The 20,892-nt window shown below is 43.2% G+C and overlaps 1 protein-coding gene across 4 annotated transcripts in view; it reads right to left on the minus strand.

Annotated features, from left to right (window-relative positions):
- The window catches only part of HHAT (hedgehog acyltransferase), a 345,313-nt gene that overhangs the window by 298,952 nt on the left and 25,469 nt on the right, over window positions 1-20,892 (minus strand). For 2 of the 4 annotated variants that reach the window (XM_065401656.1, XM_065401655.1), the window contains exons 3-4: window positions 9,359-9,472; window positions 3,850-4,044 (exon numbers count right to left, since the gene is read on the minus strand). In XM_065401656.1, coding sequence (XP_065257728.1) covers window positions 3,850-4,044; window positions 9,359-9,472 — 309 coding nt within the window. The remainder of the gene's footprint in view (window positions 1-3,849; window positions 4,045-9,358; window positions 9,473-20,892) is intronic. The other 2 variants (XM_065401658.1, XM_065401657.1) reach the window with 1 other exon arrangement.

Here is a 20,892-nt window from a genome sequence, read left to right on the forward strand (position 1 = left end):
AGGCACTATTTACACTTAATTCCTTGGCATATCAGGGTTTCAGGCTGAGGGAAAGCTGAGGCTGGAGCTGCTAGATGACACTGTTGGTAGCCTCAGCTGTTATGACAAGACTGCAGTTCTGGCCGCCCCAACAGAGGCGGCTGCAGGGCTTGCTGGTTCCTGCAGACAGAGGCTGCTCCCTGCCTGTGCAGAGCAGGAATGCTGTAGCCCACATGGGCTAGTGGAGCAGCGGGAAGGTGGCTCAGTGGCAGCAGCTGCCTGCTCCTTTCATTCTCCTGCACTGGGGAAGGGGAGACACAAAGGTGAGTTATGTATGGAGACGAAGGGCAGGAAATTCTCAATGTAATTAACAGACTTGTTGAATGCCCACATGTCAGTGAACTGTGTTTGGATGGTAACATCTATACTGTAGTGGATTTAATAGCCCTCCACCTTCCCCCCCCACCATCATTTGATAAGATCCGGTCCTGCTGCACCATGCATTGGAACCAAAGAGAAATGAGTTTGTCAGTCCTAATAAAAGTGTCTTTTGGAGAGAGGATAATGGGACAAATAAATCTGTTCACAAGCGAAGAACAGTTTCTTTAAAATCCATATAGCCAGTGAAAGGAAGCAGAGGATGAAGATAGCAAAACTGAGTCTATGCCAGTCAGTTAAAGGATGGTTAGCGACCCTTGTTTTGGCATAAATCCAACTGTTAGAGCAATAGGCTTCATTTTCCAATTCAGAAACCTACAGTCATGAAAGAGAAACTGCCAAGTTTGACTAAGCAACTCTGGGATATGAAAAAAATCAGCATTGTGAATTAGAGCGATTACATCTCTCTTGAAGTAGAGATGTGTTTACTGGAGCATTAGTGGAGCACTTGTTTATCATATATTATGCTCCATCAAAATAACCTTTATACATTAAGGCATATAATTTCATCTTGACGCACAGGGCTTTATTCATATAACACCAATCAACATAACAAGGGATAACTCCCATTATTTCCCATGAATAATGCCATGTTTCAAGAAGCAGCAGACATGCTGAATCTGATTTTGAGCTAGACCTCAAATCCAAAAATTCCAACAACTGGAGGTGTGGAAGGCAGGGGTTCACATTCAAATATTTATTTATTTATTTTTACACATTGCAAAAAAATCTGTAGGCTTCTTACACAAAGGGTTCGGTAGGTAATATACGTAATCATCCTCTTGATGGATGTGATGCAAACATATTAGGATCTGAGTGCCTCAGTATCAGAAAGATGTTGACAAATTTGAGGGAATTCAGAAAAGAGCAACAGAAATGAGTCTAGAGCAGTGGTTCTTAACCTTTACTGCAGCCTGCATCCCTTTGGTTCTCAAAATATGTTCTCACATCCCTTACCAAAAATCAAAATATGTTCTTGCACCCCTTAAACCTAGATATATTTTTGTTTGTATATTACAGTAATCGTTAAAAAATGTATAATGTTAATAAATACATAGGTTTGATGAAACAAAGTAGTTGTACTTACATGCCTGTACTTAATTTGTGTTTTCGATGATTTACCTTCTAAAAACATCCGGCATGTCTCGCACCCCCAGAAAGGGCATCTCGCACCCCTGGCTAAGAACCACTGGTCTAGAGGAACTAGCGTATGAATAAAAACTGAATACAGGCAAAACCAATTAAAATATTCAAAGGGTGTAAACACCAGAGAGAGTGGAATGTCTAGGGTTTGTGCAAGGGATCTAACTAGGAGCAACAGATTAAAAGGAAGTCTAAATATCTGGAAGGATTTCCGTTATAGCCATTAGACTGTGGAAGAGGGAGTGACAGAAAAATCCATATCTTGAGGTATGCTATAGAGTACCGCAGTATCAGTGTGGGTAACTACAAGGGACTATTCCTTCAACAGTACCAAAGGATGTGTACTAGTGTGCTTTAGGGTGTCAAAAAAGACCATGTTGATGCCTTGAACGACCATTAGCAGAGACTTGATGAGAAGATTTCTGTCTCCTTTTCTTAGAGGGTGCCTGAGAAGGTGGCCACTTTTTATGTTCCCCAGAGGAATGATGGTGTGTGCTACTCCTGTCAGATAAGATTTCAGAGAAGGAGCCTCTGTGGAAGAAGTGGAAGAGGCACAAAACCAAGTGGTTGTAGGTGCCAGTGCATTTTTTGAAGACGACAGCTCCAAAGGCACAGGGAATGCCCAAATCTGAGGCCAGTCTCATAGATTTATCTAATGGGAACAGCTTCAAACAAGCTTCTCTGGCCTATTTGAAAAACAAATAGAGCATTTGGACCCTCACCTAAACAAAACAAACTTTTAGAATGGCCATCATTAAGGAGAATGGCCATGTCGCATAAAGGGCAAAATTTGAAACCAGGAGAATTCTGTTCAGCCACAGAGATAGAAAATTATTTTATAAGTTACCCAGATGAAACCTAACTGCAAACAATACTTAAAACCTATGAAAAGCTAACCCTAGTACTACTGCTGTCAACTAACCATATCCAGGAGTTACAAGAAAAACTAGATAAACTAGGCTGTGGAATAAGGACACTGGCAATTCCTTCATCTTTCAGCCAAGGGCAGTTAGAAGGAACAGAGGAAGTTGGCCCTACTCTGTCATTTCATGCCCTCGGGAGAAGGGCGCAGCCATTGGTCAGCAGGCACTGCTGCCCAAAGACTGCGATCTCTGGCACATGGGGCAATGCACATCAAGAGTTGAATACGTATAAACAATCACTCTACTTTAAATGTTAACTTTTTATGTCAACCACTGGTGCAATGTAGGCATAGAAGCAGGTCTTGGTCCCTTTTCAAGTGTGGGATGGCATCTGAAAGGGAAAGCATGATCAGAAAAAATTCCCTCTTGACTCCCTGAAAAGGCACCTGGCTCCTTCCAAACACCAAAATGAATAATGCCTCTTTAATTTATTAAATTCTATATAGTCATTCAACTTTTGCTCAATTCTTACTATTTGAGTCTACTATCTCAACTAGAATCCTATTCCACCTATTCACCACTCTCTCTGCAAAAGGTCCTCAATTCTTTTTTAATATGTTCCCTCCTGCACCTAATTGTATGACCTTTAGTTCTGGCTTGTTCATCGATCTCCAAAAGGCTATTCAGTCTTGATTTTATAACAATCCTTGACTAGTTTAAGTACTTCACTTGTGTTGCCTTTTCACCTTCTCTCAGGACTAAATAATCCAGATGCTCCTCATATGTAAGACCACTCATTTCATTCATCAATTCAGATGCTCTTTAGAATCCTTTAGGAGGAAAGGCATCATAAAAAGGTAATTTGAAGATAATGATGACAATAATAAAAGCAAGCAGAGCTGTAGATAAATGGTTTTGAAATCCACAGACAGCAGTTTTAATTAAAATATAGCCAGGTCTTAAAGAAAGTGGGTAAATCAGATTAGTTTGAGCATACAGTACAGTTTATTGCATTCAATGATTTCATCTATTGTTTAAAAGAGAACAAGTAAGCTGCAATGGAGAACAAGGCTCTTCTATCTGCCTCACAGTTCTCTTCTCAGTTTACACCAACATGAAACTCTATAGAATAACAAGCTTGTTATGCATCTAGTTATCTTTTAGTACTCAGGGCCACAACACACCATGACAATACAGATGAGAGAGAGCCCACTAGAGGGAGTTCTCAGCAAGGTTATTAACATTTCCAAATGAGATGCTACAGTCAAAGGCTGTACCAACACCTACTGCACCTAGAAAGTTCTTTTGAGCCCATCTCTGCCTAGGCAAAACTAAAAGTGATTCTGCTGATAAGGGTTTTGCAATAAAATGCTGTCCACGATCATGATAAATAAATACCATACTTTGATCACACTAAAAAAATTACCTTTGCTTCTTCCACGGCTGGTACGCGCAAAGTTGATAACAAAAGTAGTGAGCACAGCCATGTCAGGACTGCTGTCTGAAACTGAGCCACGGAAAATGAAATGGCTATATGTAGCAAAATCACTGCCAAGCCATTGATTCCTAATAGAAACCAGCAGGCCACCATCCCGTATGCCATTAGACACCAGGGTTTGTACTGGAAGAAAAGGAGAGAGGGGGACTTTCAATTTAAAATAATAGAAGTAAAAATTATTAATCATCCCCCCAAAACATGACATTTACCTTAACAAACCCGTATGTTTTTAATGGCAAAAATAAATAGACACAAAATACCAACCTGAGAACAGTACTGATATTACAAAAAGTAATATAACTTTAGTTTTTAAAATGCCTAATGATCTAAATATCAGGTGTGAAATACAAGGACTCCCTGGAACCAGAGGTTTAAATTCTGATAGGATCTATTAATCGCTTCTTTCTTCAAGTTAGAGAATTTGAGCTCCACGCAGTTTTTTCTGTGAGGGCCCTTCAGATGAGAAGTTAACATTGAAGCATTCTCTGCTCTGCATGGATATTAAAGATCATTTGGCACTATTTATATGCTTAGAGGAATTGCCCCGATGTCCCTGCCCACATTTCTTTCCCCTCATTGTTTTATAGTGTGCTATGTGCAGGTGAGCAGTGCCACTGCCACCTCCCACCCAACAGGCTGATTCTTGTTGTATATAACTCTTTGCCTCCACCATTTGCTACTATCAAAAATAGTCAAAGAAGAGAGTTGGAAACAGCTCCTTCAGGAGCCAATGAGTGTTGCGCTGTGCATCAGCCATGGGACAGCTAGAGAAAAGCAAGAGTTGCTTTCTCCTCCACCAAGGACTAAGGCAGGAGTGCTGGAACTAGGGGTACAGCAGCAGCCCCTGTCTTGAAGTGGTTTCCATAATATACAGAGTTTACAGTTTTTTTCAATGGCTCTCACCACCCCCACTATAAAAACTGTTCCAACACCACTATGAGGCCTGCCAGCCTAGGAAACTAGGGAACCAAACTTGGATCTGTCCAAACACAGACCACTAGGCCCAGCGCTTTCCTCCCAGAGAAAATCCAACGGAAGGAGCAGGCTTTTCTTGAAGCTCTGCATGTTCTCACAGTTTTGCCCCTTATCCTCCCCTTTAACAGGAGGGATGTGTGTTCGTATGGAATGGGGAGGGCACGTGACTAGCAAGCCTCACAGATCCCTGCTACGCCTCACGGCTAAATGAAGAGCAATTACCACTCTAAATCTCTCTAAAAAGCAGTGTTAATTTTTAATTACATTCAGACCGCTCTCCCCTCCACACCCCCTTTTCATTGTTATTGACACCAAATATTGTTTGCTTAATTATTTCAATAGGATTGTATTTTAACTTATTTGTGAATCACCAGGAGCACTTCACTGAGGGCACTTTCTAACTACAATTATTATATGCCCTATTGTGCCTATCTATAGACTTTTCTGTATGCAGATAGCTAGGCAGACATACATAAATGTGTGTGCATTTAAATCTGTTCGGGGTGTTTACAATCAATGCAAAACACTGTATTAGTATGTTAGGATTGTGAATTTAAATGCACAGGAAATTGGCAGACCAGGAAACCTACAATAAGAAACTTTTGGTTTTGTTAGCTAAAATTTAATCAGCTTCAAAGGTTCTAAGACAATTTGCACATGCACTCGCACAGTGCATTGTTGAATGGGTTTATATTAAAACACATCGGTATAGCACCAGTGCTTAAGCTCTTCAGGGCAAGGTTCACGTCCACCTATAAACACACACATACAGCACCTAGCGCAACACAGCTCCCATCCTGACCGGGGTCTCTCTGTGTTACCATAATACAAATAATAATCATCATAATAAAGTTTTATTTTTTCATATTATTTGCCTTAAAATATTGAAAAAATTAAATTTGCATGTATTAATGGCAATAAAAATATATTTTAAAAAAGAAATGGCAGTTTAAAAAAGCCTGCAACATAACATAGGAGTTTTATGGATTTTGCTGTGGTCTCTCAGGAGGGTTCCAGGGTTTCTAAGATAAGGACAGTAGTATGTGTAGTAAACATCCAGACTGAGAACATTATCCTGACATGTTCAGCTTGCATCAGCAGTTCTTTGAAGCTCTTGAAGTTGCTTGTCTGGATGTCTCTGTCTCTCTCTGCCTTTCTTTAAGCAGTGTTTGAGGCTGAAAATAGCATCAACAAGATGCTAAGAAGAAACTACTGAAGTGATTCCAACTGTGAAAAGAACCCTCTTGCTGCTTTTTACATAATTTAACATGATTTGAAATCTAAACAATGCACATAAGCTTATATCATTACTCATTATAAATCTGAACTCAAAAAATGGAGAGAGTCGCACTGAGAATCACTTTAACACAACAGTAGTAGAAACCCCTTTAAAAATCGTAAAAGAAATGTTCTTCTAGTGCATCTAAACATTGGCTCCTCTGTGAGCATTCAACTCAAATACAGTATGTAGCTTCCTACTAGTGTGACTGTTTAATGCAACTGTTTTAAATAATTTTTAAATAATTTCTTCCTGCAAAGCGTCACAAGAAAACTGAAGTCCATGTCTCTAGAACAGGACATGACAGTTAAAGGATCACATGACACAAAAGTCCAGTGAACTATTCACAGCAAGACATGGAGCTAATAATTAGAAGTGAACAAATGTGACTGTAAATTAGTTACTCAAATATTCCTTGATTATAATTAGGTTTATGGCTTCTTTTCCATTCTACATTATTAGCATCCATCATATTTACACAAACAAGTTAGCAAATACATTCCATCCTAGATATTTACGAGGTTAGATCCTCTCTCTCTTGTGGACAAACTGAACAAGGGACTAAAACTTGCATATGCTTTCAAAATTATTCCTTCTAATGGAAACACAAGGATTTCCAACCCCATGAATCTGTGGGATCTATGACTAAGGTACCCCACACACCCCAAGATCTTCTGTAACACCTTGCTCTGGTTCCCAAAATCCTAGAAGAAAAGTCCCTGCAGATGACCTGCACAGTGGTATTTATATGAATAAGCCAAGTATATCTGCAGTTACACTAGCTAGGATAAAATTACCAGGGCCATCATTCCGAATGCTTAAGGGCAGAAATTGATCCTCAGCTGGAGACAAAACATCATTTCCCCTTTACATTATTACACAATTAAGTATACTGAAGATATTCTTAAATATTTGACATGTTGCACTCTCAGAGACAAGATGAATCAATGGCCTATTCAACTGTGATGATTCCTGTGCAGCACATTTTCTTATTATGATTACTACTACTACATTTCCTGCCCTTCACCTGCCATTTTCAAAAGACCAATTCATTACATTCACCTTCTTTTTCTTACATCCGCAGTATCAATGCTTCTAACTTTATTTTCAATTTACAGATCACCCAAGTTCTAAGAAAAAGCTAGCACAAAGAAATAAAAAAAGTGATACAAGGTCACAGGCAGTATCATGACAATATCTCCGCAGGGACTGCCTAGTGTTCCCATGTGTTTCCAATACAGATTCCATGAACCATAACTGCTGGCAGTCAGATCTTCATCCCACCTGAGACAATCTCTTTCGGGACTCAAAGGAGCTTTATAAAACCTCTCAACTGAAACTGCTGAAATACCTGGTGTTACACATTCTGCACTGCCCCCAAAGCACAAATGTTTGGTGTTCTATAAAGAAAGGTAGCAGTGAAAGAAATTTGTTTTTTTTTAAGACAAAATCTAACAGTCTGCATAATGAAGCAGATTAATAAAAGCAGAACAATAGGGTTATTAAATTATTCTTTTCTGAGATACATGATTATGATTCAACTTCAGATTCAAAGTTCCATGTAATTTCATCTCTGATTAATGCTAAGGAACTATAAACTGGTCCCCTTCCTCTCTCTGTAAACCAAGAATATGTTTTATTAAAGGACACCCCATTTTTACATACTACATTGCTGAAATTATTATAGGCAGGGCTGGTTACGTGACACTTCCCATTATTTGACCCTTGTTTTCAGTTACTTATATTCCTTATTTATCATCTTCTTTATAAAATTATGGGGGTGGGGAGTGAACAAATCCATTATATTGGCTCCAAACTTTGGCAGTCCTTAGGTCATTTCTTGCACTGCCACTAAAAATTGATAGGACCAGCACAACCACTGAGAAGCTTCATACAGCCACTATTTTCCCCCTTAAATCACCCTACCACAAAAATGTTTCCTTCTTTCCCCCCTCATTTGTGGATTTTCCCTGCAAAATGTCAATGATCCAGAATAGGTAGTATCCAGTCCTGCAAAAGTGCCTGAAATCTCATTCCTATAGGATAGATACAAGAGTTTCAAAGCAGTTTTCTAATGGTTCTTACTTCTAGCCATGGAAGGTCCCAGATATTAGACATTAAAATTGCTACATTTTTATATATAGCTTAGTCACTTTATAGCTTTATAATCCTCCCTGCCCTCTAAGTTCTGAAAATGTGGGTTTATGGTACTAAGAGGGGCTAGCTTTGCAGATTGAGGGAGATGAAAAATCTTCCCAGTTGAGCTGTGGTCAGAAAACAGAATTTGTATCCTCCAGAAAAGTCCAATATTTGGTTTTGTCCCTAAATTAAATGTCAATTGGACCTGAAACATTCTGAACTGACATTTCACTTTAAAACGACATTTTAAGTTGAAATATCAATTTGAAATTAACTGTTTCTATTTGAATCAACTCCTCAAATAGAAACTGTTCAGTTCAAATAAGCACTTCAAAACAAAGCAAAATGTTTGGATTAAATGCTGCTTTGGAAAAAAAAAAATCATTAAAAAAATCCAATATTTTCCAGTGTAAAATTTTAGTTTCAACAACTACATTTTCCAATGGAAAAAAACATACCTCGGACATCTCTTCTCCACAGCACATACGAGGGGACAGAGTTACACTGTACTGGGTCTGTGATATAATTGCCCATCCATGTAGAGACATGCTGCTTTTGGCTGTCATGCACCTGCATGATGTGTATCAGGTTTGGTCCCGAATATCGTGCATATCCAAGTCCCCATTATCCAACATCATTTTCGAGTATTCTCACAGGAAAGTATTAAGTCCCTAACTATAGGCCCAGTTCTCTCAACCTTACTCACAATGAGGTGTTGATTTAAACAGGGCTTTGGAGCTGTGCTCTGGCTCCGCTCCAGCTCCAGGAAAAAACCTGCAGCTCCACTGCTCCGGAGCTGCTCAGTGCTCCAGCTCCGGGCTCCGCTCCAAAGCTCTGGATTTAAATGGGACTGCTTCCTCATTTGAGTAAAGGTGGCAGAACTGGGTCATAAATAATTATATCTCCTAGATACAATTTGTTGGAATTTTTCATTCTTTAGAATATACTTTTCAACAATTTGTAATACAAGTGTTCTGTTTTCCAGGTCTCACAGCTAACTGAAAAAATATAAGGTGCACTCCTGCGAAACACATGCATTCATACCTTTTCCATAAAGAGCCTTGACATCTGTGATACCATTAGATGGCCAAGCAGAAGCCATATTATACGTTCCTTTCCCCATTCCATCCAGAAGCTCCACTCAAAGTCTGTGGGATCCTAGAATACATAGTGAATTGATTGATATGTGCTTCAAAACTGGGGGGGGGGGGAGTGTACTGATGAAACAGCGTGAAAGGTTTGAATAAAACACAAAGGTTTATGATCCAATACCACAGAGCATGGTCTGAAGGGAATCTACACACATTGTTACAGTAGAAGGGTCAGATTTTCAGAGGTGATGAGCATCCACAATTCCAAATGATTTCAATTTGTTTAAAATTTGTGGAACCATTTCTATTGGTCTTACATCTTGTAAAACCTAAATCTGGGGCCAAATTTGATTTGATGGTGACCCTCCTTTAATTTTCCCACCAAAGCATCAAAAATTTTCAAACTATAAAACATACGCACAAGCACATAAATACACGTATCATCTCAGCACTGAAAAATGTAGATACAAGTGAGGAAGCACAGGCTCAGCACAGAATAAGATTCCTGATTTTAAGGGCTCTCTCTCTATTCATCAATATTTATTGAATACCAACATGGTATAATCATAATAATGAGATTTCTCCAGGAGGCCTGTCAGGAACAATATGACATTCCTTCACACAAGGCTTATCAAATGGAATTTTCAAACTACAGTAGTACGTGGCTGTTCACCAGTATCTGAACACAGGAGGACAATAGTGTGGATTTCAACTATGCAGCAAATAACTTGCTTTAAACTAGATTATGTTACTATGCAGACCTTAGTGCAACTGTATACTTTGCAACTTTGGCTCCATGCCCAGTGCACCAGACAGCAGAACTGAGCTAGCATGAGGAAAGAAGTAATCTGCATGGTAAAAAGGAGGTGCAGATGACTTTCCCCCATTGCAGCAAGGAAGAAAACCAGAGAAGGAATTATAACCAAGTCTGGACTGTTCCTGGGGCAGAACAGCTATGCACCACTCTTACTCGTGACAAAACAAAGTATCCAAAGTAACTCAAAGCAGCATATTAGCTTTAACTTAATTCAGTTTAATTACTCTGATGATCTTCCAATATTTGAATAATTTTTAATTTTATAAAATGCCTGATTATGGTTTTTACATGCAATTTTGGCTCCTAGCTTCCCACCTAGATTTGATTACAACCAACACTTTTTTGAAACACAGCCTGTTTTCCTAGGCCCTGAGACATGCCCATACTACTGATCGTAGTGTTTCTTGCTGAATTCACCAGCTTCAATGGGACTACTCAGGGTAGTAAGCACTATATGTTCATACTAAGTGAAGAACGAGAACTTCATAAGGCGGCAGAAAGAACAATCTACACAACCTTCTACCCAGACCAAGAAAAGTGCATACAAAATTTTCAATAAACTGAAAGTAAATAAACTGCAAAACTTCCGTTATAAGGCTCATCAACCACAAAATATTGCAGCAGATCATAGTGACTGTTTTCAGGGACACTCCTGGAAAGGCAGTACAAATCACACCAGGATAAACTCCAGATCAATTTCCTGAAGCAAAATCCCACTCAAGCTTTTAGCTTCAAAAAATATTACATAGCTCCTTCCCCACCCTGCAATTAGTTATCCCTGATATTCCATTCTCTCCTCCAACTTTTCCACCATTCTCAATCATAGAACTCAAGCCAGTCAACTAGAGCCAATTCTAATACTTCACATTAACTTTTCAAGGAAGACTGGCTCATTCTTTTTCTGCCTGAATGTTTTGTATTAGCTATTTGAGACCCAGTCCTGCAAGCCATCCCTTTAATTCTGTCTGAAGCAAATATGAGGTCCAGGCTTGACTGGGCCCCTAAAACTGGAGTACTGCCAGAGACTCAATTGAAAACTGCTAGTATTCCAGAACCACACCCTAGTGACACTCCCATTTACCTGCCCTCAGTGTAGGGCTCTCTGTTCTGCCACATTTTGTTAAACACTGTATCATTTCCAGCTTTTGAAGAACATATGTATAAAAACCACTTTGAATATCACATCTCCCCCCACCTGTCCGACCACACATATTTAAAAGACAAAGCCTTTCAACAATGGGAAAAAACATAACCTACATCAGGGGTTCTCAAACTTTTTCTTTCTGAGGTGCCCCCAACATGCTATAAAAACTCCAGGGCCCAGCAGGGGAGAGAGGGACTCAGGGCTCTAGGCCGGGGGGTGGGGGGGGCACTCAGGCATAGGTGTCGTTTGACTTCTATTTTGGGTGGGCAGGGGCCAGCGGGACTCAAGCCAGCTCTGCATAGCGGGGTTCGGGGAAGGAGCACCACCTCCACCCTCTGACTCACCTTAGCAGGCCACCCAGCTTGTCTGGGTTGTGGGGGGGGAGGGGGGGCAATCAAAATTATAACTCAAAGGTGGGGGGCTCAGCTCAAAAAGTTTGAAAATAGCTCAAGATGCAGGGTGAGGGGTACCTAAGAGCTGTGTGCAGGCGGGGGGGGGGGGGGTAGCTCAGGGTGTGGGGAGGGCATAGCTATGGGCTGTGTGCAGGTAGGGGGTAGCTCAGAGTGCAGGCAGGGGAGTAGTTCAGGGTGCAGGGAGGGGGTAGCTAGGGGCTGTGTGCAGGTAGGGGTTAGCTCAGAGTGCAGGCAGGCGAGTAGTTCAGGGTGCAGGGAGGGGGTAGCTAGGGGCTGTGTGCAGGTAGGGGGTAGCTCAGAGTGTAGGCAGGGGAGTAGTTCAGGGTGCAGGGAGCGGATAGCTAGGGGCTGTGTGCAGGGAGAAGAAGTCACTCACCTTGTGCAGTAACCATGGTTCTTCGAGATGTGTCCCCCTGTGGGTGTTCCATTCCAGGTGTCGGTGCGTCCCTGTGCCGGAAATCAGAGATTTCTTGCAGCAGTACTCGGTCAGGGGAAGGGCGCGCACAGGGGTCGTCTCATGCAGCCGTTGGCACCTCCTGTAGCACGGGCTCCCCCAACCGTCCCCTCTGTTCCTTCTCTACTCTAGGTGCTTGTAGAGCAGTACCCCACCAGAGGTGGTAGGGGTTTGGAGTTATGTATAAGTGTGTGATGAGAGCACTGTAAGGCCAATGATAAGAGTCTGAGACAAGGCCTTGGGTGATAGCGTAATGCTTGGCAAAAGTGTGCTCCAATGTCCAGGTTGCAGCTCTACAAATATCTATTAAGGGGACATTGTTCAAGAATGCAATCGATGTCGCTATGGCTCGCGTTGAGTGGGAGCTGATGCCCACGGGGGGTTCTTTGTGATGCAGGTGGTAGCAAGTTTGAATACAGGTAGAGACCCATTTGGAGAGTTTCTGGGTCGATATTGTAGAGCCTTTGGCTCGCTCTGTTGTAGAGACGAATAGTCTTGGTGACTTGCGGAATGGTTTAGTTCTGTCCAAGTAGAAGGCTACAGCCCGTCTGACATCTAGCATGTGCAATGTTGCTTCTCGAGAGTCATTATGTGGCTTGGGATAGAAGGCAGGTAAGTGTATGGTTTGGTTAATATGAAAATTTGTAGCCACTTTGGGCAAGAATTTTGGGTGAGGACGTAACATGATTTTGTCTTTGGTAAATACAGTGTACGGTGGTTCAGCCATCAATGCTCATATTTCGCTGACACGTCTGGCAGACGTGATTGCCACTAGGAATACGACCTTCATTGACATATGAAGGAGCGAGCAGGTTGCTAGAGGTTCGAAGGGTGGTCTTGTGAGACATTTGAGCACAAGATTGAGATCCTGTGGTGGTGCAGGTTGGTGTACTTCTGGGTACATGTTCTGTATACCTGCTAGAAAGCGCCGTGTAATCGGGTGAGCGAATATTGAAGCCCCTTCTATCTGTTCGTGGAGGGCCGTAATGGCAGCAAGGTGTTCATTAATAGAGCTTATGGCTAACCCCATTTCCTTCAGTTCTAGTAGGTAGTCTAGGATCATAGATAGAGGCGCCTTGGTCGCGTCCAGCTGTTTTTGCTGACACCAAAGGGAGAATCTTCTCCACTTGTGACGGTAAGTATTTCTCATGGTGAGGCGACAGCTAGTTAGTAACACCTGTTTTACTTTCTCCAAACAGTTCGATTCCCCATGTTGGAACCAGAGAGGAGCCACGCTTTGAGATGGAGTTTCGCTGGGTCTGGATGGAGCGTCAGGTCCTTGTTCTGGGACAGGAGGTCTGTCCGGAAAGGCAGCGGTTGTGGGCACAGACTGCTAGACATGAGAGGTATGGAAAGCAAGTCTGTCAGGGCCATGTGGGGACAATGAGAATGATGTATGCTCTGTTGAGTCGTATCTTGCGGATGACCCGGGGGATCAGTGGGATCAGCGGGAAGGTGTACTTGGGTCACGCGTTCCACGGGATGAGGAAGGCATCCCCTAATGATCCTGGTGCCAGGCCTGTCCTGGAGCAAAATAGTGGACATTTGTGATTTGTCACTGAGGCGAAAAGGTCAATTACTGGGTAACCTCATTTTTGGAATATTGTGTCGAGAACACTGTCGTGGATTTCCCACTCGTGTTCCTGTGAGACGTGCCTGCTGAGGTTGTCAGCTGTAGTGGTTTGGCACCCTGGTAGGTATGATGCTGTGATGTTTATATTGTTGCAGATGCAGAAGTTCCATAAATTCATGGCTTCTCCGCATAGCGAGTGAGACCTGGCTCCTCCTTGGCAATTGATGTAAAACATGCACGCCACATTGTCGGTGAGAATAGAGATTGAGAATTCTCGGCATGACTGCAGTTAAGCCTCTCCCGCCTCTCGAGAGATAAGGGTGGGAGTTAATTGTAATGGTAAACTGTAGAAACTGTTCCCAAACAGGGAGTTAAGGAGAGAAAAAGTCTTCTTCTTTCTTCTCTTAAGAAAAACCTCTAAGAGAAACTAACGAAACTATGTAACTATGTATAGTCTAAGACTAACTAAACAATGTAACTAAGTATAGACTAAAAGAAGTTCCTATGTAACTTCTAACTTTTTTTTTTCCTTTCAGAAAGTATCAAAGAGAGCACTGCTGCAGGCCGCAGAGCTCCGTCTGCAGCCGAGGACAGTTGAGAAGGAACTGAGGGGACAAGACGACTCCTGTGCGCGCCCTTCCCCCAACCGAGTACTGCTGCGAGAAATCTCCCATCTCCGGCGCAGGAATGCACCGACACCTAGAGTGGAGCACCCACATGGACACCACTGGAAGAAGAAGGGGATAGCTCAGGGTGAAAGGAGAGGATAGCTAGGGGATGTGTGCAGGGAGGGGATAGCTCAGGGTGCAGGGAACCACAGCATGGCACCGCTCCAGCTCCTATGCGCTCCAATGGGAGCTGCAGGGGCGGTGCCTGAGGATGGGGCAGGGTGCAGAGCCACCAGGCTGGAGATGGGACACGCCACTGCTTCCGGGAGCCGCTTGAGGTAAACACCGCTCTGATCCTGCACACCCCTGAGCCTCTCCCCACGCCCCAACCCCCTGCTCCAGCCCTGATCCCCTTCCCACTCTCCAAACCCCTCGATCCCAGCCTGGAGCACCCTCTTGCACCCCAAAACTCTCATCCCCAGCCCCACCCCAGAGCCCGCACCCCTTCCTACACCCCAACCCCAATTTTGTGAGTATCCATGGCCTGCCATACAATTTCTATTCCCTCATGTGACCCTCGGGCCAAAAAGCTTGCCCACCCTGGTGTAAAGTCACCACAGGCTCATCCTCCCCCAGATAGTGTTATCTTCAGATCTGCACTAAGATGCAGAAAATCACCTTCATTATTTACAACATAAAGTTCTCTGAAAGGCTAGTATTCTTGATAGGGGAAGACTAGTAGCAGAAGCTAGAATTGACCACTGGAGCCTACACCTGGCTAAGCCAACCATCCACACCACAGAGTGGGAATGGGGGGCTATCCAAGAGAAAATAACCTCTATGAATTATTGGTTTTACAGATCACTAGTACCATATCAACATGTGACTGGCACCAAGAATTGACTTCAAGTCTCCAGGAGTAAATATCTAGAAGCTCATTAAAACTCTGCACCACCTATTCCCTCCTCATGGAGAACTTCAGAGAGGCTAATATAGTGCGGGAGCCTGTCATAGGGTCAGCCACCAGCAGCAGAACAGGCATGCCTCCCTCTGGTTCCCCTCCTTCAGAGTCCCCAGTAACTCTACACAAGCTTCCTTGCCTCAGTAACACCCCTCCTGGGATCCAGTTTATTAGAAAAACAGTCTAAATGGTCCATGACAGAAGTCCCAAAACATAGTCCATTTATCACCCCAATGCATGCAATCCTTAAAATCTCAAGATATCTAGTCCCTCAATGCCTTTCATGCCACACTCCATCTTCTGTCTCACCTGGGCTCTCTGTTGGTCCTCTCTAATCCTTCTGCTAGTCCTTCCAGTTGGAATGCAACCCTGCTCTTCTCAGCAGGAACCCCCACAGCCTCACTGCTGGGAGCTCATCCTCTCCAGGGGAGCATCCCTCACTTCCTCTGGTCTTTTAACCTTTTTGCTCCAGAGAGGCCAAGACGTAGGCCCTTCCACTGACTCCAGCCCTCTCTGTTCTTCATCAGCTTCAGCTCTGATCTCAGCAGGCAACTCCCTCTGCTGCTGTCTGGCCTTCAGCCCTGGCTCTCAGGCATGAGAAGGTCGGCCAGCAAACCCCTCTGCTGCTGTTCTACCATAGCCTTCCACCAGGAACCACCTACAACTTCTTTTAGAGACCTCCTATAGTCTCCTCGTCTCGGGCAGCTCTCACCTGCTCTATGGCCAAGGTGCCATTTTTAAGTCCAAGTGGGGTCAGTGGACCAGTCACTATTAAGAGACCCACTGTCCCCCTCTGACGGAGCCAAGCAATATTTGAAAGGGCTTGTTTTGCAGATAGCCTTATTTCAGCTTTAGGTTCATTTTCCAGGGAACACCCATTCAACACGAGATTCTCTTAAGAAATTTATTTCAACACACTGCACAATCCTTTCTACTAGTCCAGTGGTTTTCAACCTTTTTTCATTTGCGGACCACTAAAAAATTTCAAATGGTGGCGCAGTCCCCTTTGGAAATCTTAGACACAGTGGGCGGACCACCAGGGGTCTGTGGACCACAGGTTGAAAACCACTGTACTAGAAGTAGTCCTGCCAGAAATCTCTCCCCCTGACTAGTGTTTAAGATTTCCAGATCTTTCACTGGTCCAGGGTAACAATTTTAAGTCACAAATACAAAATTAATAAAAATACATTTTGGAACAGATTGAGACTTGGGCTAGGTGCATGCACAGAGGAGTAGGAACCCACCTTACATTGTTAAGTGGGTTACCCTGCACTTGGGTCCACCACACAGGATTAAGCTACGCTCCTGCTTACTCCATCCCTGGAGCAGCTGGGCAGGGAGGGATAGAGGAATGGTCAGAAGCTGGGCTTCCTCCCACTACTCCCTGGCCTGTACAGATATCTATCTAAGGTTCTTATATGACCCCCCTCACCATAGTACCAGAGCACCAGAATCTTTAATATATTTATCCTCACAACACCCCAGAGGAAATGTTAAAATCCCCATTTTACAGGTGGGAAACCAAAGCTCAGAGAGATCAAGTGACTTGCCCAAGGTCACGCAGAAAGTCTGTGGTGGAGCAGGGACTTGACCCCAGGTCTCCCAACTTGTCAGCTAGTGCCCTAACCACAGGACCATCCTTTCTCTCTGTTCAGGCAGTGAGGCCCTGATCCCTCAATCTGTTCCACACGGGCAAAGCCCAAAGCCTGCGCTGAGCCCTGTGGAGTTCAGTGAGGCTCCATGGAAGCACACAGGTCCCCATGCACAGAACTGTTTGCAAGACTGAGACCTTAGTCTCCAATCTCACAAAAACTTAGCCATGTGGTTTACTTTACACCAGGGGTCGGCAACCTTTCAGAAGTGGTGTGCCGAGTCTTCATTTATTCACTCTAATTTAAGGTTTCGCGTGCCAGTAATACATTTGAACGTTTTTTAGAAGGTCTTTTTCTATAAGTCTATAATATATAACTAAACTATTGTTGTATGTAAAGTAAATAAGGTTTTTAAAATGTTTAAGAAGCTTCATTTAAAATTAAATTAAAATGCAGAGCCCCTGGACCTGTGGCCAGGACCCGGGCAGTGTGAGTGCCACTGAAAATCAGCTCGCATGCTGCCTTTGGCACGCGTGCCATAGGTTGCCTACCCCTGCTTTACACCCTATGAGCAGTTCCACTGAATAGTCAATGGGACTATTCAAAAAGCAGAACATTAAGCATGCACGTATGTCTTTGTGGGATCAGGGCCAGAGTTAGTTTCCTTGTGTATGTACGTCACAGAAACAGGGGAAAGAAAATCATCCAAAATAACAGGAAAATGTGAGCATAAAGCCACAGTAATAGACTGGGGCACTGAGGTGCAGGTACAGTACCTCAAACTACTTTTAACTACTTTTTTTAGACTGCCTAGTTTTTAAGTTACTGGTGTCCCTTTGAGCTCTTCCTTGCCTATTAGTTGATAACTGTCCTGAATACTAAGGGCAGGTCTACACTTACTTCCTGGTCCGGCCGTAAGCAATCGATCTTCTGGGATCGATCCCGGAAGTAAATACTCCAGCTCGGCGAGAGGAGTACGCGGCATCGACGGGGGAGCCTGCCTGCCGCGTCTGGACCCGCGGTAAGTTCGAACTAAGGTACTTCGAATTCAGCTACGTTATTAATGTAGCTGAATTTGCGTACCTTAGTTCGAAGTGGGGGGTTAGTGTGGACCAGGCCTAAGACTGAGTACATCCTCAATGCTCCCAGTCTCTATTGATTCAACGCTGACACACCCAAATCTCTTACAGAGCTCTGGTCTTGCTCCTGGCCCTGTTCCCCCATAGGAACAGAATGCAAAGCATAATCACCTTTATTTCTTGACATTAAAAAAATATTCTTGGTCTATTCTTAACCAATACTGTGATTTCACTGTGAATTATTATTCTATTTCTGCTGACCTTTGAAAAAGTAGAAATCAGATTTATTTCCTTTCGCTGTTAAGTTCAAATTGGGTAATCAACTGCTTTTATACGGCTTCTCTGAGAGTTAATAAGAGACTTGCATTTATATGTTCCAATTTACAACTGCAGCTTTCTGTGAAGATAAACATTTGTATTCTGCAGCTGTGGCTGCAATGGCCTCCATTTTTTGTTATATTGTGTCAACTTCTTAACATGTCAGGTAAGAAATCTAACCAGGAGAAAGGAACAGAAACAACGTTAGCAGGTAAAAACACAAGCTCTTCATGTTAATAAGAACATCTCAACTCACTTACCCCCTTAAACGTTACACTTTCTAGTCTCCGGGTCCTAATCTCAGATACTTAGAATGTATTTACTCTTAGTTCCTACATGACCGGAGGAGTCAGGATTTTGCCCTTTCAGCATCTTAAATGAACATCAGCATGAGGATGCATAGAAGGGTCTTGTTAAAGGGGTATTTTATTACAGTTCTGTATATGGGCTTGAGAGTCAACTCCACTTTACAGATAATGAGGTCTTGACCTAAATACAACTGCACAATTTAAACGAGCTCTTACTCAGCCCAGAGGACAAATAACAATGTCCTCAGTGAATGCTATGCCAGAAATTGCAACTACCTAAAGGCTGCATTAAAAACAATAACAAGAAACACACACAAAAATTGGGGGAAACAAAACAGGGAAACTTCTTTGGAGCACAAGAAGAACAGGGATAAGGGCATCTCTTCTCTTTTCTGTAACCCCTACAGAAGAGATGTGTCTACAGCCAGGTCCACACTACAAAGTGTTGTCAGAATGGCTAGGTCAGTCATTAGTGTGGAATAAACTACACCCAACAGCTAACATAGCTCTGCTAGTAAAATCCCCAGTATAGACACAATTATGGCAGCAGAAGAATGTCATTCAGCTAATGTCATTCAGAGAGATGGCATTACTGTACAGAAAAACTTCTTCTGTCCGCATAAACTGCACCTACACTAGGGGGCTCTGCTGGTATAACTTTATCAGTATGGCTTTATCATCAAAGCCCATGTCATGTAGACAAGGCCTACATGTTTCTGTTCCTAAAAGCCAAATCCTGAACCCTCTCCCATACCCACAGCATGGAGGACTCTAAACACACTGGAATGTTAAGTAATCAGTATAATACATACATAACCTATAGATCAGGCTACAATCACATATAGCTTCTTCTGCAGGAACAACCATCTTATGGTGATGTAAACAGCATGAATCAGAGGAAGAATCCCTGCTGTGATAGATTGTGTTGGCAGTTTCCAACGAGAGCAGAGCATGGAGAAGACAGCAAAAGCTGGCAGTGCCACAAAGCACATGCCATTCTTGAAGGATTAATTCCGTAATATACAGAAACTCCTAATTCAGAAAAGAGTATTGCAATGCACTCTGCATCGGGTGACACCTTAAAACAATGCAGAAACTGAAGCTGGTGCTGAATATGGCAGCTTATTTGTTAAGCAGGGCATCTGGCTGGGAGCACATGACACCAGTGCTCTGGGATCTGCTAGCTGCCTATTGGTCTCCAGATGTAGTTCAAGGTCTTGGCCTTCACCTATAGAGCTCTAAATGGCCTGGAAACAGTCCACATGAGGGATCACCTCTCTCCCTGTGCCATAGTGGCATAGCTGTGGTTAGCAGGGACACTCAAGCTGGATCCACCTCATTATTAAAGAGAAGAAGCTGCTGGTCAGGACTGTGGATTTTGCTCCCCATTTGGACCAAAGCAGTCTGGAGTTGAAACCTTCTGGGCACAATGCAAAAACCATTTGTTTGACAGGTTCTGAAGGAAGGTTGAGCATGTTCATGGCAGGGGAAGAGGACGTTCAAGGGACTCTTCTGTTCCTTTAATTTATGGGCTGGCTAAGTTAATCTGATACCTATGTACAAGTATTTCATGATGCTCAGTGCTCAGCACTGTGTTACTCTAAGTGTTATGACACCTGCAGTTTTTGTCTGAGCATTTACTGTCGTTTAAATCTGAAGAAATAATAAAGCACTCCATGCAGAAGGTGAGCATGAGGCCTACGGACCACATAAGCCCTTGGCACAGTGTTTTCACCCAAAGGCAATATTAACTTGACTCTATCGATCTATCGATGGCAGCCGGTATCAAGCGGAGTGCCCCAAGGGTCAGTCCTGGGGCCAGTTTTGTTCAATATCTTCATTAATGATCTGGAGGACGGCGTGGATTACACCCTCAGCAAGTTTGCAGATGACACTAAACTGGGAGGAGGGGTAGATACGCTGGAAGGTAGGGATAGGATACAGAGGGACCTAGACAAATTAGAGGATTGGGCCAAAAGAAATTTGATGAGGTTGAACAAGGACAAGTGCAGAGTCCCATTCACTGCTACAGACTAGGGATCGAGTGGCTAGGCAGCAGATCTGGAGAAAAGGACGTAGGGGTTACAGTGGATATGAGTCAACAGTGTGCCCTTGTTGCCAAGAAGGCAGCAGGCTAACGGCATTTTGGGCTGCATAAGTAGGAGCATTGCCATCAAATCGAGGGACATGATCGTTCCCCTCTATTTGGCATTGGTGAGG

This window comes from Emys orbicularis, chromosome 3 (assembly GCF_028017835.1).
Source record: "Emys orbicularis isolate rEmyOrb1 chromosome 3, rEmyOrb1.hap1, whole genome shotgun sequence".
NCBI classification, from domain to species: domain Eukaryota; kingdom Metazoa; phylum Chordata; order Testudines; family Emydidae; genus Emys; species Emys orbicularis.